The sequence below is a fragment of the Pelophylax lessonae genome (genome assembly GCF_965119305.1).
Source record: "Pelophylax lessonae genome assembly, chromosome: 1".
Classification (NCBI taxonomy): domain Eukaryota; kingdom Metazoa; phylum Chordata; class Amphibia; order Anura; family Ranidae; genus Pelophylax; species Pelophylax lessonae.
The window spans coordinates 742,996,236-743,020,204 of NC_138768.1; the positions used below are offsets into that span (position 1 = coordinate 742,996,236).

Below are 23,969 nucleotides of genomic sequence, written 5' to 3' on the forward strand. Positions count from 1 at the left end.
CTGCATTGGATGGGCCCTGATCAGGCTGCATTGGATGGACGCTGATCAGGCTGCATTGGATGGACGCTGATCAGGCTGCATTGGATGGACGCTGATCAGGCTGCATTGGATGGACGCTGATCAGGCTGCATTGGATGGACGCTGATCAGGCTGCATTGGATGGACACTGATCAGGCTGCATTGGATAGGCCTGCACTTGTGAGGCTACATTGGATGGGCACTGATCAGACTGCACTGGATGGGCACGCACTGGTGAAGCTGCATTGGATGGCACTGTTTAGGCTGCATTGGATGGGCACGCCTAGGCTGCAAGTGCCGTGTGATCCCCCGGCTGCCGCAGGAGACTCAGGATGTCTGCAGTCAGTGACAGAGCCGCTGCTTCCTGTATAGTACCGGCTCTGTCACAGGTGGAGTGATATGAAATGCACCCCTCCTGCGCCTGTGACAGGAGCCATACAGGAAGCAGCGGCTCTGCTCTCTATTGCAGCTGCTGTTTCCTCCAGTAGTACCCAACGTCATGACCAGCAGTACCCGCATGACCAGCATTACCCACCAGCAGTAACCACCAGCAGTAACTGCACCAGAAGTACCTGCCAGCAGTACCCACCAGCAGTCTGCAAAATAAGTAGAAAAGGTATGTGCATTAGCGTGTAAATTGTTGCAATATGTTTTTTAACAACCAGCTGTGTTTTGTCATAATATGTCATGTCCTTGTTCATACATGTATGAATAAGGATATGACATTTTCTGGCTGCCTAAATCATATGTGCTAGGGGGTGTAACTATCTCCCAGCACATAACTGTAAATATCCCAGCATGTGGAGTGTTTCTAACTCCTACCACCATGACCACTTCAAATCACTGAAGTGGTCATGGTGGTTAGAGTTAACCCTCTGTATACTGATTCCATTTCATTTCATCATCCTCTAGTTGTGTTAAATTAGTCCGGGAGGGACGGCATGGGAAGGGCGTGGCGGTGGTTTATTACTTATATACCTTAACTATAGTATATATTTTATATGTGGCCCGAGAAAATTTCTCTACACTCAGTGTGGCCCAGAAAAGCCTAAAGGTTGGACACCCATGGCCTAGGCTATAATAAGAATGGCATGAGCCTAAAACTGGAGAAGAACAAGATGCCTCTAAGTGCAATATAGACCATTTATTGGAGCATAAAAGGAATAAAAACAACTTACAAGAAGTTGAAATCAAAACAGCAGGTCTTAGAAGTCGGAGGAGCAGATGCTCAATAATCCAGTGTCTGGGAGACTGCTTCATGTGTTGGCGTGCACACAGCATGGTAGGGCTTCCAGTAACACCACACTGGAATGCATGCAGCTGATAGTCAAAAGAGGGTGGGTGGTAACATCTTTCGGAGCATGCGTAGCTCCTTCATTTGAGGATCCATTGAAATATAAAAGGCAAATGGGCCTGGAGATGGGAGGGGCTGGGTGATTACTTCATGCCTGCTCATCAAAGGACAACAAGGGGGAGGACCTGGGAGGGGCTGGATGATTACTTCATGCCAGCTCGTCAAAAGACAACAAAGGGGAGGAAGGACGGGGGAAGGGAAGGAGCAGGCATACATGTCCATGTATTGGTGTTAATAATCATACACAAGGGAAAAATATCTATAAAAGTGACTTCTGGGAGCGGGAAGAATTATAATAAACTATTTATTTCTAATTATTTGTTTATTCCTCCTAGCGATAGAACATCAAGATCGTATATCCAGTAGGTTTCTCTGCGGCAGAGGCGTAGAAACCTTTCTGCCTCAGGCAAAGTAGTGGAGATGGATTCAATAACCCATACTTTTCCCGAGTGCATGCAGAGCTACATAACCCGTTGGATCCAGGGCTCTACCCCACGGAATCGCCCACATATATACTCTTTTTATGAGCCGAAAACTGAGCTGCAGCACAATGGCCAAGACCATACAGCGGTTTAAAGTATAGCCATGGTCGACCAAAGAAGTTGAGTGCACGTGCTCAGCGTCATATCCAGAGGTTGTCTTTGGGAAATAGACGTATGAGCTCTGCCAGCATTGCTGCAAAGGTTTAAGGGGTGGGGGGTCAGCCTGTCAGTGCTCAGACCATACGCTGCAGACTGCTTCAAATTGGTCTGCATGGCTGTCATCCCAGAAAGAAGCCTAAAGAATAAAGACCGCAAACAGTTTGCTGAAGACAAGCAGACTAAGAACATGGATTACTAGAACCATGTCCTGTGGTCTGATGAGACCAAGATAAACCTATTTGGTTCAGATGGTGTCAAGCGTATGTGGCGGCAACCAGGTGAGAAGTACAGACAAGTATGTCTTGCCTACAGTCAAGCATGGTGGTGAAAGTGTCATGGTCTGGGGCTTCATGAGTGCTGCCGACACTGGGAAGCTAAAGTTCATTGAGGGAACCATGAATGCCAACATGTACTGTGACATACTGAAGCAGAGCATGATTCCCCTCGCTTCGGAGACTGGGCCGCAGGGCAGTATTCCAACAAGATAACGACCCCAAACACACCTCCTAGATGCCCCCGGCCTTGCTAAAGAAGCTGAGGGTAAACGCGATGGACTGGCCAAGCATGTCTCCAAACCTAAACCCTATTGAGCATCTGTGGGGCATCCTCAAATGAAAGGTGGAGGAGCTCAAGTTCTCCAACAACCACCAGCTCAGTGATGTTATCATGGAGGCGTGGAAGAGGACTCCAGTGGCAACCTGTGAAGCTCTTGTGAACGCCATGCCTAAGAGGGTTAAGGCAGTGCTGGAAAATAATGGTGGCCACACAGAATATTGCCACTTTGGGCCCAATGTGGACATTTTCACTTAGGGCTGTACTCACTTTTGTTTCAGCAGTGTAGACATTAATGGCTGTGTATTGAGTTATTTTGTGGGGACAGCAAATTTACACTGTTATGCAAGCTGTACACGCACTACATTGTAGCAAAGTGCCATTTCTACAGTGTCGATACATGAAAAGATATAATGAAATATTTACAAAAATGTGAGGGGTGTACACACTTTTGTGAACTACTGTATATGAAGGATCTTCCTCCTGCTTGATAGTGCTGCAAAGAGATTGTTCCCTGCTGTTCCCTTCAGTGTGAATCTAAGGCTGACCATAGGTAGTGTTCATGCCCAGAGGTAAATAAGCAAATTGCCCCAAAACTGCATATGTGGTCCTAAGATCACACCTGTCCAGTTTACCCAGCCCCACCCAGCTGCCACAGAGGTGTACTGTATTACCTTTCCTTGTGGCGTCCCAACTTCTTATGGAGACTGAATATCCTAAAGCCTGCTACACAGTATCAATTTCTTTTTGTTCAACCCAGTGGACTAAACAAAAAAAAACTGAAGAGCTTGAGAGAAAACCCTTTACTAACAATCCGATGTTGGTATAGCGATGACCCCCACTGAGCCTATTGTGTTCTGACAGGGGGACAAGTCCAGGGATGGAATGGCCCAGGATGCCCCCTGCCAGAACACACCGGTCAGCGCTCTCAGCTTTTGGCTGAGAATGCTGATTGGATGAAGATCAGCAGACCTTTTTCGATTATGCCCCTACCTCATAAGCCGGACCCTCAGCCAGTTTCTGCTGGACCGGCTGCCGTACATATGGGCTAGAATGTTGGCCAGTTTCTACTGAACCACCAGCCTGATATTCTGCCCGTATATAAGGGGCTTAAGGCTACATTTTTGCCTTTAAGGCTGGTGCAAATTGTGGCAGGAGGAATCTTGATTCCTTCTGCGGCTCTGAGCAGCTAGGAGCAACCACTGGCTCAGTTCACTATAATGACAGGTTGCTGGCAGTCACACCTATTTACGGCTCTCTGCACAGCCAGCAATTATCTGTGTTGCTGAATGCACACAAAGTCACCATATGATCACTGACCTCATATTGTCACATAATCAGTGGGCTCCTCCCAGTTATAAAACTACCAAAAGGAGTCCAAAGGAGCACAGGAAGTCTACACAGAACAATGAGGTCCCACTGCATCATTCCCACAGATGGTGACTATTGTGCCCTGTTTGCCACACAGTGACATCTTAGATTCTATAGAGATGGGAGAGAACTTTTACTGAATTGGTCTCAGTTCCTCTTGAGAGGATATAGATCCCATACCATTAAAGAGAAAGTAAACGCTGCCTCTTTTTTTCCTATTTTACCTGACCTGCAAAGTAAATGCATATTAGCACATTATGTGAAGCATACCTAGAAACGAAGCCCTCGTTGTCACCGCTGGAGGCCGCATCCATCTTTGCCCGTCTTCCTTTCGAGTCCATGGACTTCGCCTGTGTGACTGGCGGGAGCCGCCCGTCACGGCACGGGGCTCTGAAGAAACAGCAAAGGTGGCCATTCCTTCAGAGCGCAGGGGCCATCAACAGCATTGCAGTAAATATCTCCTAAATGGTACAAATTTAGGAGATATTTACAGTACCTATATGTAAGTCTTATCATAGATACAATCAATCAGTGGACGTTTACTTCCAATTTAACAAAGCTATTGTTTCAGCTGGGATCTTTTAGCAGAATATCTTCCAATAAATTCTCAATATACATCGTACACATGGCAGGTTTTTTTTTTTTACTAAGTATCTATCTATTCACCATGAATATTTTAATCTGCATAATTTTTAATGAACATTCTTTTTAGAAACCACAGTTCTACTTATTATTTTTTTATTCTTTGTTGGAGTGTGAATTTCCTTTGGATATGTTATTTTAAAGAGTTGTCAGTTGAAGTCCTTTATGCAGGATTTTTGAGACTAAAGTTGTATGTGTAACATACTGGAGACGCCAGACCTAGATAGGGGTTAGGAGGCCCTGACTTTCTTTTGTTAATGTATTGCAATTTGTTGTCGTTTTATAGGCACACATTATTTTGAGGCCTGGCATATTTACAGGGAGTGCAGAATTATTAGGCAAATTAGTATTTTTGAGGATTAATTTTATTATTGAACAACAACCATGTTCTCAATGAACCCAAAAAACTCATTAATATCAAAGCTGACTATTTTTGGAAGTAGTTATTAGTTTGTTTTTAGTTTTAGCTATTTTAGGGGGATATCTGTGTGTGCAGGTGACTATTACTGTGCATAATTATTAGGCAACTTACCAAAAATCAAATATACAGTATACCCATTTCAATTATTTATTTTTACCAGTGAAACCAATATAACATCTCAACATTCACAAATATACATTTCTGACATTCAAAAAAAAACAAAAAAAAAAAAAAAAACAGTGACCAATATAGCCACCTTTCTTTGCAAGGACACTCAAAAGCCTGCCATCCATGGATTCTGTCAGTGTTTTGATCTGTTCACCATCAACATTGCGTGCAGCAGCAACCAAAGCCTCCCAGACACTGTTCAGAGAGGTGTACTGTTTTCCCTCCTTGTAAATCTCACATTTGATGATGGACCACAGGTTCTCAATGGGGTTCAGATCAGGTGAACAAGGAGGCCATGTCATTAGCTTTTCTTCTTTTATACCCTTTCTTGCCAGCCACGCTGTGGAGTACTTGGACGCGTGTGATGGAGCATTGTCCTGCATGAAAATCATGTTTTTCTTGAAGGATGCAGACTTCTTCCTGTACCACTGCTTGAAGAAGGTGTCTTCCAGAAACTGGCAGTAGGACTGGGAGTTGAGCTTGACTCCATCCTCAACCCGAAAAGGTCCCACAAGCTCATCTTTGATGATACCAGCCCAAACCAGTACTCCACCTCCACCTTGCTGGCGTCTGAGTCGGACTGGAGCTCTCTGCCCTTTACCAATCCAGCCACGGGCCCATCCATCTGGCCCATCAAGACTCACTCTCATTTCATCAGTCCATAAAACCTTTGAAAAATCAGTCTTGAGATATTTCTTGGCCCAGTCTTGACGTTTCAGCTTGTGTGTCTTGTTCAGTGGTGGTCGTCTTTCAGCCTTTCTTACCTTGGCCATGTCTCTGAGTATTGCACACCTTGTGCTTTTGGGCACTCCAGTCATGTTGCAGCTCTGAAATATTGCCAAACTGGTGGCAAGTGGCATCTTGGCAGCTGCACGCTTGACTTTTCTCAGTTCATGGGCTGTTATTTTGCGCCTTGGTTTTTCCACATGCTTCTTGCGACCCTGTTGACTATTTTGAATGAAATGCTTGATTGTTCGATTATCACGCTTCAGAAGCTTTGCAATTTTAAGAGTGCTGCATCCCTCTGCAAGATATCTCACTATTTTTGACTTTTCTGAGCCTGTCAAGTCCTTCTTTTGACCCATTTTGCCCAAGGAAAGGAAGTTGCCTAATAATTATGCACACCTGATATAGGGTGTTGATGTCATTAGACCACACCCCTTCTCATTACAGAGATGCACATCACCTAATATGCTTAATTGGTAGTAGGCTTTCAAGCCTATACAGCTTGGAGTAAGACAACATGCATAAAGAGGATGATGTGGTCAAAATACTCATTTGCCTAATAATTCTGCACTCCCTGTAGTGTTAATTTACTATGACACAGTGTCATCGTCCCATCCTTAATAGTTTACAAAAATGGGTATTATATTAAAGTGATTGCAAATGATCACCTTGCAAAACAACCTATTCAGTTTAAAATAGAAATGAAAGGCAAAACATTTGTGTATGGACATAAAAATACATTATAAATACATCTAAGAGACAGGAATCTCTGCAACATTAGCCTGCAAAACTTTGTGGCTGAATGCAACATCCGCAGAGGCGAGTACATCCACCTTGTAAAACTTGGTGAATGTATGCACAGACAACTATGTGGCCGCTTTGCACACCTGAACCACTGACGCCTGATGACGGACGGCCCAGGAAGCACTAAGCGCCCTTGAAGAATGTGCCTTAACAGGGAAAGAAGGAGCCTGACCCTTAATGGAATAGGCCTGCACCACAGTCTGCCTGATCCATCTGGAAATGGTTGCAGCAGACGCGGCCTGCCCCTTACGGGATCCACCTGTAAGGACAAACAAAGAATTTGATTTTTGAATTGACTCAGTCGCCGCCAGGTGAACCCTGATTGCCCGAACCACATCCAGGGAATGCAAAGCAATTTCTTTAGGATGTGTCAGGTTAGGGAACAAGGAAGGCAACACAAGGTCTTCATTCAAGTGGAAACCCGAGACGATCTAAGGAAGGAACGACCGACAGAGACATAGCACCACTTTGTCCCTGTGAACCACCAGGTAAGGTGAACGACAGGACAACGAAGCCAGTTCAGACACAGAAGTACTAGCCACCAAAAAAGCTACCTTTTGTGACAGAGTAAGCAGAGGAAGTTCACGAATATTCTCAAAAGGCGGTCTTTGAAGAACCGACAGTACCAAATCGAGGTCAAACGGAGGTACCAGAGACCATACTTGAGGAGCCAAGTGGCGAACCCCCTGGACGAAAGTATGAACCAAAGAATTTGCAGCCAACAGCTGTTGAAAAAAAACTTGCCAAGGCAGAAATCTGGCTCTTGATGGTGCCCACAGCCAAATATTTATCTATACCTTGTTGTAGAAACTCCAGCAGACGGGACACCGAAAAGGAACGGGGAGAAACCCCCCCCCCGTAGACACACACCAAGAAATGTATGCCCTCAAAACTCTATGAAAAATCTCCTAGAAGTAGATTTTCTAGCTTTTAACAGTGTAGGAATCACTAAAACTGACAACCCTCTATCCTTCAGTACCTGGCTTTTAATAGCCAGGCCGTTAATGCCAGCGTCCGTAAAGCAGGATGGAAGATCGGCCCTTGAAACAAAAGATCTTCTCTGAGAGGGAGTCTCCAAGGAACATTGACTACCAGCCTCACAAGACCTGCATACCAAGACCGGTGACGCCAGTCTGGAGCCACAAGAATGACTGGAATCACTTCTGCCTCGATTCTGTGCAGAAGCCTCGGCAAAAGCCGTTTCTCTGGCCGCCAGGGCACTTTTGGAGCAAATGTAACCGCCTCAAAAGGTGGAGACCATTAAACCCAGCACTTGCATGCAAGTCCTGAGAGTCGACCGATGGTTGGACAACAGGAGCCGAATTGCATGCTGCAACTTCAGCAGTTTCGCCCCCTGAAGAAACACCCCGCTGAGGCTGAATCCAAAGTCAGGCCCAGGCAGCCCAGGTTGTTGGACGGAATCAGAGCAATTTCTGAAAATTCAGTGTCCAGCCAAACTCTTACAGAGTTTGCACAGTGATGTCCAGATTGTCTTTTAAGACAGACAGAGACTCTGCTCGCAGAAGGAGATCATCCAGGTACCCCAGTACCGCGATCCCCCTTTGCCTGAGCAAGGCTAACACCGGGGCTAAATATCTTGTGAACACCCAAGGAACTGAAGCGAGACCAAAGGGTAATGCCACGAGTTGATAATGTTCCTCTCCCACGGCAAAACTAAGAAAACGCTTATGCCCTACATACAGTTCCTTGCGAAAGTATTCGGCCCCCTTGAACTTTGCAACCTTTTGCCCCATTTCAGGCTTCAAACATAAAGATATAAAACTGTAATTTGTGAAGAATCAACAACAAGTGGGACACAATCATGAAGTGGAACGAAATTTATTGGATATTTCAAACTTTGTTAACAAATAAAAAACTGAAAAATTGGGCGTGCAAAATTATTCAGCCCCTTTACTTTCAGTGCAGCAAACTCTCTCCAGAAGTTCAGGGAGGATCTATGAATGATCCAATGTTGACCTAAATGACTAATGATGATAAATAGAATCCACCTGTGTATAATCAAGCCTCCGTATAAATGCACCTGCACTGTGATAGTCTCAGAGGTCAGTTTAAAGCGCAGAGAGCATCATGAAGAACAAGGAACACACCAAGATACTGTTGTGGAGAAGTTTAAAGCTGAATTTGGATACAAAAAGATTTCCCAAGCTTTAAACATCCCAAGGAGCACTGTGCAAGCGATAATATTGAAATTAGAAGGAGTATCAGACCGCTGCAGATCTACGAAGACCTGGTCGTCCCTCTAAACTTTCAGCACATACAAGGTGAAGACTGATCAGAGATGCAGCCAAGAGGCCCATGATCACTCTGGATGGATTGCAGAGATCTACAGCTGAGGTGGGAGTCTCTGTCCATAGGACAACAATTAGTCGTATACTGCACAAATCTGGCCTTTATGGAAGAGTGGCAAGAAGAAAGCCATTTCTTAAAGATAGAATAAACAGAAATGACCAGCGCTATGGAGTATATATCAACCGTATGTAGGTTATAAGGTGTGAGCTGCGAACAACCAAACCCAACAAAGGGTTAAAGAATGGAAAAGTGCAAGAAAGGTTGACAGCCTACAGCTTAACTGTAAGTTACTACACTTTTCTCTCGGTTGTACAAGATACCGCACCATGGGGTTCCCTTTTTTTCTTTACATTTGAGGGATCGATATCTTTCCATCGAAGGAACCCCTGAGCATTACCATCCCTATCTCTACGGAAAATCACAGCAGGTTGTATACAGGGTGCGACACCTAGTGGCTACGCTGGTGATTGCAACCCAGAGCTTCTGTCACTGCTATTGAAAGTTTTTTCTCAATTAGATCAACTTTCCACTTGGATCTTTTTTTCACGCTTACTCACATTTATTCAAGGAAATTTTTTCCTTTAAAATAATTTATTCACTATTTGTAAAAATCAATAAAAGGCACCATTGATTTTATCCACACTGTATAACTTTTAATTTGAATAAAATACACTGTTTCTTTTAAATCTTTTCTGGTTTATTTATTGCACAAGCACTTGGCACTTTAAGATCATACAATTAATTTTAAGAATAAAATAACCGGTCTCCATTTAGACCGGATATCACTTGAGCACCTTATAATTTAATTTATTTTTCACAGTGAAAATCACCACTTATTTTATTTAAGTGCACTTTATCACTTTAAAAGGTAGCGCCGTTTTCAACCTTTCTTGCACTTTTCCATTTCTTAAAGATATCCATAAAAAGTGTAGTTTAAAGTTTGCCACAAGCCACCTGGGAGACACACCAAACATGTGGAAGAAGGTACTCTGGTAAGATGAAACCAAAATCGAACTTTTTGGCAACAACGCAAAATGTTATGTTTGGCGTAAAAGCAACAGCTCATCACCCTGAACACACCATCCCCACTGTCAAACATGGTGGTGGCAGCATCATGATTTGGGCCTGCTTTTCTTCAGCAGGGACGGAAGATGGTTAAAATTGATGGGAAGATGGATGGAGCCAAATACAGGACCATTCTGGAAGAAAACCTGACGGAGTCTGCAAAAGACCCGAGACTGGGACGGATGGAGAGAATCCAATCGAGAATCTGTGGAAAGAACTGAAAACTGCTGTTCACAAACGCTCTCCATCCAACCTCACTGAGCTCGAGCTGTTTTGCAAGGAGGAATGGGCAAAAATGTCAGTCTTTTGATGTGCAAAACTGATAGAGAAATACCCCAAGCGACTTACAGCTGTAATCGCAGCAAAAGGTGGTGCTACAAAGTATTAACTTAAGGGGGCTGAATAATTTTGCACGCCCAATTTTTCAGTTTATTTGTTAAAAAAGTTTGAAATATCCAATAAATTTCGTTCCACTTCATGATTGTGTCCCACTTGTTGCTGATTCTTCACAAAAATTACAGTTTTATACCTTTATGTTTGAAGCCTGAAATGTGGCAAAAGGTCGCAAAGTTCAAGGGGGCCGAATACTTTCGCAAGACACTGTATAAAAGGTAAGCGTCCTTGATATCAAGAGAGGCCAGAAAATCCCCTTCATGATGAAGGGATGCCATCACCGTTCGAATGGACTCTATCTAAAATTTCTAAACCTGCACAAAGTGATTCAGGACCTTGAGAGCCAAGATCAGACGGACCTTGCCTTCCTTCCTGGGAACAGTAAATAGATTTGAATACAATCCCTGAAAACGTTCCAACTCTGGAACCTGGGACAATTACTCCCTGTGATAGCAGATCCAGCACCGCCCCATAAAGGCCCTGCAGCCAATCCGGGGACAGGCGCAAGTTGAAAGGAAAGAACCTTGCCAGAGGCAAGGACTGAAACTCGATCTTGTAACCGGACTGAATCAACTTGTGGATACATTTGTCTTGAATGAGAGAGGTCAACGGGTTTGGAAAGAAGCAAAGATGTCCCCCCACCCCAGATACAGGTGAGGGCGCCCCTTCAGGCAGAGGAGGGCTTGTCTGTGGAACTAGTGGAACCCACTTTTGACTTACCAGCCCATGGCCTCTTAGAACCCCCCACAAAGTGACGGGTGAACTTTTGTCCCTTGTCCTGCGAGCCCGCAGGACGAAAGGGCCATTTGTGGGCCGAGAAGAAAGGACCACATTTACGACAAGGCTCTTTGCTCTTGGCAACCTGTGGAAGTACTCTTACCTCCCGTAAGACCTTTAATGATCTCTTCCATAGAAGCACTGAAAAAACTGTCTCCTGCAAACAGTAGATCAGTCAGCACCTTTTTGGAAGCAAGGTCAGCCGACTAGTACTTTAACCAAATCATACGGCTGAGGATTACCGCAGTCACAGACAATCTGCCAGCCAAAGGGGCCGCATCCAAGGATGAATCACAGATGTACTGTAGCCCCTGTATCAACTGATAAGCCAGTTTAGGAGGATGTTGACCCCCTTCCAGATCCTGGCGTAAGAGTTTTCACCCATTCCGTTAAGGTCTGGGAGACCAAGGTGGTGGCAGCCTCAAAATTGAACGGGCCACGGTTAAAAAGGCATTGGACCAGAGCCTCAGCTCTCTTGTCCATAGGGTCCTTAAAAGATGGGGAATCCTCCACCGGAAGAAGTTAATCTGTTAGTTAATCTGGAAACCGGAGAGTCCACCGCCGGTGGAACCGTCAGCTTCTTCAAAAGAGAATCCTCAAAGGGATATCTACTAGCGAAATGCCTAGGTAATCCAACCATGCATTTTGAGGATCCCCACTGACTAGCAACAATCTCGTCGAAACCTTAGTCAGCTTGGATTGTCTACGGGTGCCAAATTGCAACGGCGCAACCGACGCAGCATCAGCTGTGTCCTTCGATTTTAAAGTTTCCCGTACTGATACAATCAGTGCCTCCACAAGCAGCTTTTTATTCTCGGCCGTAGTGGAAGAGGAACCATCCTCACTGTCAGAGCACTCAGGACGCAGACCCAGTGTGTTGAATCGCGCCCGCGGTGACCAAATCTACCACCTCAGACTCTTGAGGAGGCAGAGGATACAGGTGAAAGGGGGGGGGGGCTTCTTGCTATGCCACTTTTGAAAGGCCATATCAACCTTTGACACAAGTGACTGTAGGACCACCATCATGGCCACCAGGGTAGACTGAGCCCCAGAGGGTCCCGAAGAGGGTTTGTCAGGTGTTGATACTTGCTCCAGGGACTCCGTGGTTAATCCAGAGGCCTTCCTTAATATGCAAACAATTGTCACAAAAAAAACCCTCACACCGCTACTGCTGTGGCACTGCAAGTCCCAGCGCACCAGTGGGGCAGCTATGGCAGAACAGAGAGTTGTATACCCGCAGGGACTCTCCACCACCTACTCAGAGCAGAATAGAGAGCGCCAAGCTGCATGCCATATTGCGATAAGAAAAGGAAGAGGAAGCGCTGTCACTGCCACTAGAGGCCCACCGCCGCATCACAGCTCAACAGGCTACAAGAAAATGGCCGCCACATTGACTTCAATGGGAAACCCCAAAAACATGGCTACTGGACTACACAAAACACTGCGCAGCACGGCACCCAGGATCTTAGATCGGCCCTTTAGGTACCTATAGTCCACCAGGGTGGTCTCCACTGGGACCCCCGCACAGCCATTGGCTGCAGGATCATCTGAATGTAACCCGCCGGTGGCGCGCTCCCACCCCCCTCCAGCCCATCACCATATGACACCCCATACATCACAACAGCCCGTGCACCCGAGGGGGGACTAAGGGGGGGGGGTAGGTGAGAGCGACCTGTGCAGGGGAACCCTGCTAGTGAGGGAAGGGCCCGCGTCCAACCCAATATTTCCACATAGGAGAGGGGGGACACTACTCACCACTCCTGGGAACCGTGCAGGCACCACTCCTGGCAGTCCACCACACCAACTTGGAAATGGGGATGCTGCGGGCCAGAGGTACGCTGCGACTCTGGCCGTGACCAATGTTGTGACCAGGGCTAGGCATCCTCGCAAGCTGTTTCACTCACCAGCCAGCCCCTGTACAGTGGGGCTATTTTGTGGCTAAACTAGCGCAGAGCTAACAGTTGAGTCATGCTCACTGGCCACACTGGGAAGACTAAGGATGTAGGATATCCAGTGTGTTGCCCAATCCGGTAGTTGACTGTAATTCTCAAAGGAACAGAGAACAATGAACAAAAAAAAAATTCCTGTAAAAAAGGAAAAAATGCTAGGCCAGAGATCCCAGCTGGGAACCAGGTCCTTACTACTGACTAGGCAGAAAAAAAATGAAGTCCTATAGCATGAAGTGGTAAGTATACCCCCTAGGACTGCCCTAGGGGCATAGTCAAGTTTTGTTTCCACCTAGTCCTACCAGTATGGAGAGAAGCATAACCCAAGGGTCAAAAAAGATATGGAGCTGTGTCTGTCAATGAACGAAAGAGAAATAATAGAATTTTTGTAAGAACTTACCGTAAAATTCTTCTCTGAATCCTCTGACAGTCGCAGCCTGTTCAGTTAGCCTTCACGAGTGGTTACAGTGCCTCTCTGCAGGAGTAGGCTTGGCAGTGAAAAGGTTAACAAACAAAAGCTTTTACACAAAACACACTTCTAGGGGGCTGTTTCTCAGCTATTCCATCATCCACTAGGTTCTGTTCTTCAGTTTTGTAGCAAGCAGTACATGAAGACTATCAACCCCAAAAAAGAAAGAGGGGCGGGGGCTGCGACTCTCAGAGGACTCAGAGAAAATAATTTTACGGTAAGTTCTTACAAAAATTCTATTTTCTCTTACGTCCTCTGACAGTCGCAGCCTGTTCAGTTAGCCTTCATGAGTGGGATGCCCCAAAGCAGTGCAGGTGTGAGGGGTGGGAAGACGTAACCAAAGGAAAGGCAACGTGTCAACCAGGCCAGAGAAGAAAAAACTGGGCCAACAGGGCAACAGAAGCTCAACAGGAGCCAATCCTGAGCAAATACACCCCAATAAGAGAGACAGAACAACACATCTCTGCAAAACAAACACCGCGCTCAAAACCTCGCGGCTAAAGGAAGCATCCTAGGATGCCCATACAACAAGTCAGTAGAATTTTGTGAAAGTGCGCACAGAAGACCACGTCGCCGCTACGCACATCTTCGCCACATGAAGCCTGATGGCGGAAAAGCCAAGAGGCCACGACGGCTTTAGTAGAACGTGCCGTCACAGAAAAAGGAGGCACCTGAGCCTATAGTGAATATGCCTAAACCAAAGTCTGTCTGTGTCAGGATTTGAACCTGTGACCAGCCACATCCCAGGCGGTAGCCCTGCTTACTAGGCTACCGTCCTCTCTGGACATTCCTCCCTGAAGCCTATTATTTCAACCTTAGTCTTGCCAAGCCTTGCTCATCACCCTTGATTCCCCACACCTGGTACTTACCTATATAAGTCCAGCCCCTAGCACTCCAGCTTGCTGATTATTGAGCTCCTGAGCCTTGATCAAGCTACTCCTCACCTGCTGCTCTTATCTACTACCACAAATCCAACGCTGACCAGGAATTGACTACCGACTACTCTTCTGCTTTGTCCCTACCTACTGAACTGCTACCTCTGTTGCCGATCCGGATTGTCTGACCACGCTTACTGCTGCCCGCCCCGACCTTTGGCTCGTCTGACTTCTCTCTGGTTATCCCTTGTCTGCTCCTCTGCCTTCGGACCGAACCTGCACTCTGCCTGGCTGGGTGATCCTGAGGACCGCGTCCTGGTGTTAGCTTGCAGCGCAGTCTATCCCCACCATCAGGGGCTCTAGTGAAAACCAGCTAGCACTTAGTTTCCGCACCTCAGGTGAACCCGTGTCCTCATCAGAGTACTACGCGGTGTCCATCCGGTATCCAGCACCTACTACCTGCCTGCGGTCTTTGCCACTGGGCTCCACTCCTACCTCCGGCCAGCAGTCCTCTGACTCAGGTGAGCCTGTAGGATTGTTACAGTCTGATCCAACTGGAGGGGGCTGCAGCGGATGCAGCCGAACCCTTTCAAAGGCCCTCGGAAGGACAAACATGGAATCAGACTTCCCAAAAGACTCAGCGTCAGACAGACAAAAAAACCTGATCGCCCGGACCACATGCAAGGAACGCAGCACAAAGTCCTTGGGATGCTTGGGTTCCGCCCAAGGCGGAAGCAAAGGAAGAACAACGATGAGGTGGAAAGCAGACACCACTGCAGGAAGAAAAGACTGAGTGGGTCGCAGGACCATGTTATCCCTATAAACGACCAAAGAAGGCGACCGGCAAGACTGAGCCGCCAATACCAACACTCGAACTGCGAACAGAGGTGACAGCCCCCAGAAAGGCAACTTTCTGGGACAACACAGGCAGAGCTGTAACTCAGATGTTCTCAAAGGGAGGCCGTTGTAGAAAACAGACAACAACTTAAGGTAGATCCCATGGAGGCAAAGGAGCTGTCCGCGGGGGAACCAGGTGACGCACCCCTTGAGTAAAGGTGCGAATCAAGAAATGAGTCGCCAAGGGAAGCTGGAAGAAAACTGGCAAAGGCCGACAACTGACCTTTGACCGTGCCCAGCGCCAACCGCTGATCCACACCTTCCTGCAGACTGGCCAAAACCCTCGCTACCGAAAAGATGCGTGGATGAAACCCTTGCGACTCACATCAGGCAACATACGCCTTCAAGGCACAATGGTAAATCTTCCTGGAAGTAGAGTTCCGAGCCTTCACTAAGGCAGGAATAACAGCATCCGAGAGACCCTTTCCTCTCGAAACTTGGCTTTCAACAGCCACGCCGTCAAAGCCAGAGACTGTAAAACAGGATGGAATATCGGCCCTGGAGACAGTAGAAAGTCTCACAGCGGAAACTGCCAGGCGGCTTGACAACCAACTGCCCGAGGTCTGCGTACCAAGACCGATAAGGCCAGTTTGGGGCCACTAGAGCTACCTGTACCCGTTCCGATGCCAACTAGCGGAGGAACCTGGACAGCAGTCGAACAGGAGGAAAGGCCCAAATAAGCCGATACTGGTGTCAGGGCACCACCAACGCGTCCGTGGCATTTGCCAGAGGATCGTGGGTTCAGGCCATGAACCTACCCGCCTCCATGTTGAGACGGAACGCGAACAAAGCCACGTCCGGAGTCCCTCACCGGCACACAGGAGGCAAAACACCTCCGGAAGCTGGGACCATTCCCCCTGGTCCAAGGACTGGCAACAAAGATAGTCCCCCTGCCAGTGCTCCATTCCCGGAATGTGAACAGCCGAAATCGCTAGAACACGCAACTCGGCCAAAGACAGGATCTCGGCCACTACCCTGGCCGCCCGGGCACTCTTGGTGCCCACTTAGGTGTATGAAGGAAGCCACCATCGTGGCGTTGTCCGAATGAACACGAATCGGGTGACCCAGGCCAGGCCATAACAGGTAGGTACAGGCAGGTCACGGTGCAAGAATAATATCAAGTTAGCCAGGCCGGGCCCAGACCAGAGTGTGCAGATATCATTATATATATCATCATGGATGGATGAAAGGGGCATGTATGCTGGTCACTACATTGAAAGGGGGCCTGTACGCTGGTCACTACATTGAAAGGGGGCATGTACGCTGGTCGCTGCATTGAAAGGGGGCCTGTAATTGTGGGATTAGTGATAGGGGGTCTGTACTGTGGGGTTTGTGCTAGGGGGCCTATACTGTGGGATTAGTGCTAGGGGGCCTGTACTGTGGGGTTTGTGCTAGGGGATCTGTACTGTGGGGTTTGTGCTAGGGGATCTGTACTGTGGGGTTTGTGCTAGGGGATCTGTACTGTGGGGTTTGTGCTAGGGGATCTGTACTGTGGGGTTTGTGCTTGGGGGCCTGTACTGTGGGGTTTGTGCTAGGGGGCCTGTACTGTGGGGTTTGTGCTAGGGGGCCTGTACTGTGGGATTAGTGCTAGGGGGCCTGTACTGTGGGGTTTGTGCTAGGGGGCCTGTACTGTGGGGTTTGTGCTAGGGGGCCTGTACTGTGGGGTTTGTGCTAGGGGGTCTGTACTGTGGGGTTTGTGCTAGGGGGTCTGTACTGTGGGGTTTGTGCCACTCTCAGTCAGTGTATCCCATAATAGGGTGTCTCTCACAGTATATCCCATAATAGGGCCCCTGCTCCCTATTATGGGATATACTAGTACTGAGAGACCCCTTAATATGTGATATATTGGGAGAATTTGTTCACACAAGCAAAATACAGGGGACAAAATGGGTGGAGTCTATAAGGGGTGTGGCTTCTGAGGAATGGGAGGGGTCAAAATAGAAGGGCGGGGTCTTGCGCCCCCCATCTTAAAACTTCACCAGCCGCCACTGCTGATGACCCTCGTAGATAAGGAGGAGCAGATACGCATCCTTTAAGTCAATAGAGACCAGAAGCTCCCTGGACTCAACGATGCCACTACCGACCGGACGGATTCCATCCGGAACTTCTGCACCCGCACAAAGCGGGTGAGAGGCTTAAGGGTCCAGAATCGGGCGCACTTTTCTCTCTTTTCTGGGAACCGTGAACAGGTTGCAACAGAACCCGTGAAAACCTGTCCTGCAGAGGGACTGGCACAATGACTCCTCGGGCGAGAAGCTCTTGCACCCGCCTCATGTATTGGATCGGGAAACAGATGGAGATTTGCGAACGAAACTCGATCTCGCACCCTGAATGAAGCAGTTCCAGCCCGAATTGGGGACAACCAGGGTTCCCAAAAAGTGATGCAGACGGCCCCCCACCCCCGAAATGGGTGAGGGCGCCCCTCAGGCGGAGGGGGACTGGGCTGCCGAACCGGCCTGACCGGTCATGGACTTCCCGAATCATGGCTTCCTGTGACCGCCTGAGGCCTAGAAGGATTTACCTCTTTCCCGTGCCCCTGAGGCACGAAGAGACCCACAAAGTGAAAGAAAGACCCCGCCTGGCGTGGGGAGAATACACCTTTAGAGGTGTGGGGCAAAATGGGTACTCGCACCACCTGTAAGACCTTCGAGCAACGCAACTAAGGCCTCCCCAAGAAGCCGAATACCCATAAAAGGGACATCAGACACAGACTTCTAGGAAGCGTGGTCAGCCGACCAATGTTCAGCCACAAAAAAGGCGACGGATTGCGACCCCAATCGCAGGAACCGTGCGATCAGAGGAGCCCCGCTCCAAGGCCACATCACAAAGGTACATCACAGCCTGGGCCATGTGATTCACCAGGTCAAGGGCAGTCGGAGAGACCGCCTGCGCCACCAAGGTGCAACTAAGCACCTTGGACCATTCCGTGACAGCTTAAGAAAACCATCTCCGAAGCTAACCTAGGTTCGAGCAGGGAGCCTGCCACCAAACATATGTGGCGGGAAAGCGTCACCACGCGCATATCCGCCGGATCCATGAACACCGGGGAGTCCTCCATGGGCATCAATGTGGATTTGTCACAAGTCACAAGTTTGACGATACGCGTAAGGCGGACGTATCGATGTGGAGCACGCCACACACCGCAGTCTTTTCAGATATTGCAATGCTGTTGATATGACGATTTAAATGTAAGTGCATTACTTCTAATAAACCCTGCTTGTTTAGACTTACTTCACTATTGGCTGTCCTTTGTCTCTCCTCGAGCCTACTTTGCCAGAGACAGCGGTATATGGTTTTGGGAATCATCATATATTTATGTTAAGAAGTCTTGTGTCAGCTGTGGAAGTGAATTAGGATCTACCAGTCTCACCACGGTTTTTATCATCCAATGCCTGTTTTGACCGCTCTGTGAAAAGAGGGTCAATCTCTTTGGTAAGAAGCCATGAGTGTCAGCACAGGGTGCAATTAGGATTTCCTGCTACGCACTGGTGATTGGTCGGCTGAGATCTGGTCTCTTTCTCCCTTTCTAGCTCTATTTATAAGACTGTTTTCTTGGACTTTATTGTCTTGGATTATTTTATTCATTATCATCGTTTTTACATATATTTGGAGCAGCTCCTTATCTAATCAATGTGGATGTATTCAACCTAGAAACAGTGCAGTCCGCCTTCGGTGACACCGTCCAACAATTACCCACAGCATCCGCAAAGGGATAACCGTAATTAAACCGCTCAGGCACGCCAGCATATGCGTGATGCGATGCCATAGGTCGTTCGCGGTTACGTGAAAACTCCTCGGGGCAGGGAAAAAAAACCCCCGACCTGACTCCTGGGCTTTTGCGGGACCCAAAGGAAACCCACCAACCTGACTGGGTGGGCTCAGCAACAATATTTTAAGTCTCCCTGACGGAGCTAAGAAGTGCATCCACTAAAGCGCGGCCCTGTGCCGCAGCAGAGGACCCCTCCTCCATCCCATCTGAACGTGAGGACTGGGACCCCTCAGGGGGGACATTGTCCGTGGCAACCAAAGCAGGCTCTGAGTCAGAAAAAAACAGAGGACTTCCCCAGATAACTGTCGCAGGGACACGTGGGTAGTATCACTCACCATTCCACAGATTGCGGGCACCGCTCCGACATGGAACACCTCCCACCCTGAGGGGGGTGACGGCAGCCAGGAAGGGATGCTAGCAACACACAGGCGTTCCGGAGATGAGACATCACGGCGAAGATGGGTTCTCCGCAGGCTCGTCCCCGTCCTCAGGGGGAACGGTCGTTGCAAGGCCTGGGCACACCAATGACCTGCGACGCTCGTTGGCAGGCCGGGACTCCGGAAGGATCTATATTATCCAGTGCAAGGCCCAGCTCTGCTGTCGCTTGTAGTCCTCCAGGGATCCTTCTGACTAACTAGCGATAGTGAGTGAGGAAAGAAATAAAAAAAAAAAACTATTTTCAAAGAAAAAGACAAAAAAGACATAGGTCCCAGCAGGTAAACCTATGATCTACTCCTACGCTAGGCAGAATAAAACTGAAGAGTAGAACCTAGTGGATGATGAGTAATAACTGATGAACATCCCCCTGGAGGTGTGTTATGTGTAAAAGCTTTTGTTTGTTAACCTTTTCACTGCCTAGCCTACTCCTGCAGAGAGGCGCATTACCCACTCGTGAAGGCTAACTGAACTGGCTGCGACTGTCAGAGGACGTAAGAGAAATATATTTTTATATACAATTGCATTATATTTGACTTTTTGAAGTTCCGTTTGAAGACTTAAGGCAAAGCTTTATAGTTAATGATTATAATGAAAGCTGGCATTTGATCCTATCGCATAGATTTACACTTTCTGACCTATGGATATTATACAGTATTTCACTAAATTTTTCACAATGTAAAGTAGTGAGTGTACAGCTTGTATAACAGTGTCCCCTTCAACAACGACATCACGGAGCTGGTGGATGTTAAGAGATCTTGCGCTCCTCTATTTGAGGATTCCCCACAGATGCTCAATAGGGTTTAAGTCTGGAGATATGCTTGGCCAGTACATCACCTTTACCCTCAGCTTCAGTGTTTGGGGGTTGTTATGTTGGAATACTGCCCTATGGCCCAGTCTCTGAAGGGAGGGGAATCTTGCTATGCTTCAGTATGTCGCAGTACATGTTGGCATTCATGGTTCCCTCAATGAACTGTAGCTCCCCCCAGTGCCGGCAGCACTCATGCAGCACTCCCACCACCATGCTTGACTGTAGACAAGACACACTTGTCTTTGTACTCACCTGGTTGCCGCCACACATGCTTGACACCATCTAAACCAATTAGGTTTATCTTGGTCTCATCAGACCACAGGACATAGTTCCAGTAATCCATGTCCTTAGTCTGCTTGTCCTCAGCGAACTGTTTGCAGGCTTTGTGCATCATCTTTAGAAGAGTCTTCCTTCTGGGATGACAGCCATGCAGACCAATTTGAAGCATTGTGCGGCGTATGGTCTGAGCACTGACAGGCACTGGAGGCACTCATACATCCATTTCTCACAGACAACCTCTGGAAATGATGCTGAGCTTGTGCACTCAACTCCTTTGGTTGACCATGGCGAGGCCTGTTCCAAGTGGAACCTGTCCTGTTAAACCTCTGTATGGTCTTGGGCACTGTGCTCCAGCTCAGTTTCATGGTCTTGACAATCTTCTTATAGCCTAAGCCATCTTTATGTAGAGCAACAATTCTTTTTTTCAGATCCTCAGAGTTCTTTGCCATGAGGTGCCATGTTGAACTTCCAGTGACCAGTATGAGAGTGAGAGCGATAACACCAAATTCAACACACCTGCTCCCCCATTCACACCTGAGACATTGTAACACGAACGAGTCACATGACACCAGGGAGGGAAAATGGCTAATTGGGCCCGATTTGGACATTTTCACTTAGGGGTGTACTCACTTTTGTTGCCAGCAGTTTAGATATTAATGGCTGTGTGTGGAGTTATTTTCAGCGGACAGCAAATGTACACTGTTATACAAGCTGCACACTCACTACTTTACATTGTAGCAAAGTGTCATTTCTTCAGTTTCGTCACATGAAAAAGATATAATAAAATATTTACAAAAATGTGAGGGGTGTACTCACTTTTGTGAGATACTGTATATCTTGTCTAAATCCATCTTGGAAAGAGGAAGTTCATAGTGATCTATCCTTGGTATCCTGACACTCATCATACTGAGGGTTAGAATTATGTTTTCTATATCCATTTCATACTGGAGATACCGGTTATATAAGCCAGGCATTTTTTGACATTCTATTTAGAGAAAGCCATTATATTGTTTTCATATAGACTCCATTTCGGATGGCTTTGGCGGCCGTGGGAAGCCTCTTCTGGCCCCTTGTGGGTTAGATGTTTGGGTCCTATTGAGCCCTGGGATTCTTTCAAGGCGAACATTGAACGACTTGTATTGCTTATTTCTGGTTGGTTGTATAAGTAATATATGATTGTGTCAATTTACCACAAATGAAGACGATATACATTTTTGTGAGCATGGTTTTTGTTTCTATACAGGTACCCATATTTTTCCCTGATGAAGATTATAAGTCAATTGAAACACTTTGGAAAATTGCGGCACAATATAAAGAAATGTTGTTTATTGTATATGTGTTGTTGAATGCCCTAAACATAGGGGTACACTGTTCATAGAAGTACTACTGAACAACCAGAATTGCCAATGATATTTTAATCTTATGCACTATTTTTAAAAATCATTATACAATAAAATCTTCTTTTATATACTCCCCATGGGAGACTTTTCTCTAGTATGTTAATTAAGGAACTTGGCAGCCTCTGACTGATGAGGCTACACATATTTTCTTACATCTTACAGCTTTTTTAATCAATGACATGTTAACATATTAAGACTATTTGGCAACTACTTACTGTAGGGAAGTCATTCCTTTTAACCATTCTTGTAATGTAAAGTAACCCATGTTCTGTGCATCTAATTTCCAGGCTAAAACCAGCATAACAACCTGTGGGAAAAGAATAAATACAGGATAATGAGTGTCTGAACATGTAAGAGACTTCATTGCCACAGTAGAAAACCAGTAGAGATCCAATTATTAGAATCTCAAAACACAACAGTCCCCTTAGGCACTCGTGACACTAGATTCTTCAGAAAAACAACACACATGCAAGAAGGATACAATAATGTATCTCTCTGGGAGGTAGTGAAAATTATTTGGATACTTAGGATCAAGCAGTTTCCTTGTACTGTACGCTTGATTTTTGCTGGTGCTTTTTTTTTTTAACCAGAATGCACATACACTACTTTAATTTAGAGTTTACAGAACTATAGAGAGGTAGAGGATCAAGTGAAATCACGCACAAGAGGTTTGTTATCCAAAGGCCTGTTAGGGTGGGCTTAGATGACCCAATGCTTATCATCCAAGCATTGTTATAAAAGATTAGGAAATATAGGACTTCCTTGTGTGACTTCAGCAAGCACATCTGATTGTTAAAATGCTCTATATCACAAAGTAAGAGGTTTCAGTTTGCTGAAAAATATTTGAGCAATACAAAACCTTTTCCTTTCCCTGTGTTGAAGGACAGTGGTCACATCACAATCAAATTATTGTGCTCAGTCTATTGCCAGTATCAAAACAAAAATCAGGGATGCGCTTTACCCACGCATTTGATCCACTTTAGGCATAAAACGTTTATCTTTCCCCTAGTTTGTAGACGAGATAACTTTTGCGCAAACCAATCAAAATACGCCTATTGCGATTTTACCAAAAAAATGTAGCAGAATACAAATTGGCCTAAAAGGATGAACATTTTTTGGGAATGTTATATAGCAGAATGTGAAATATATGTTTTTTTTTCCCCCAGAAATGTCGCTCTTTCTTTGTTTATAGCGCAAAAAAATAAAAAATTGCACAGGAAATCAAATACCCAAAAAAAAAAAAGCTCTATTTGTGGGGAAAAAAAGGACATCAATTTTATTGCGGTACAGCGTCGGACGACCACGCAATTTAACCACTTTAATACAGGGCACTTCCCTCCCTTCCTGCCCAGGCCAATTTTCCCCTTTTAGCGCTGTTGCATTTTGAATGACAATTGCGCGGTCATGCAACACTGTACTTACACCAAATTTATATCATCTTCCCCCCACAAATAGAGCTTTCTTTTGGTGGTATTTGATCAACTGTGCGATTTTTACTTTTTGCTAAACAAATAAAAAAAGACAGAAAAGTTTGAAAAAAAAAAAAGTTTTTGTTTATGTTATACAATTTTGTAAATAAATAAGTTTTTTCCTGCACTGATGAGCACTGATGAGACTGCACTGACAGGCACTGATGAGGAGGCAATGATGGGGTGGCACTGATGGGGTGGCACTGATGGGGTGGCACTGATAGGCGGCACTGATAGGCACTGATATGTGGCACTGATAGGTAGCACTGATATGCAGCATTGGTGGGCACTGATAGGCGGCACTGCTGGGCACTGATAGGCGGCATTGATGGGCACTGATAGGCGGCACTGACGGGCACTGATAGGTGGCACTGACG

At 46.5% G+C, this 23,969-nt stretch overlaps 1 protein-coding gene across 2 annotated transcripts in view; it reads right to left on the bottom strand.

The window, feature by feature from the left end:
• The window catches only part of DCUN1D4 (defective in cullin neddylation 1 domain containing 4), a 253,334-nt gene that overhangs the window by 56,789 nt on the left and 172,576 nt on the right, over positions 1–23,969 (bottom strand). For both annotated transcript variants that reach the window (XM_082266394.1, XM_082266393.1), the window contains exon 7: positions 22,339–22,430. In XM_082266394.1, the coding sequence (XP_082122520.1) occupies positions 22,339–22,430 (92 nt within the window). The remainder of the gene's footprint in view (positions 1–22,338; positions 22,431–23,969) is intronic.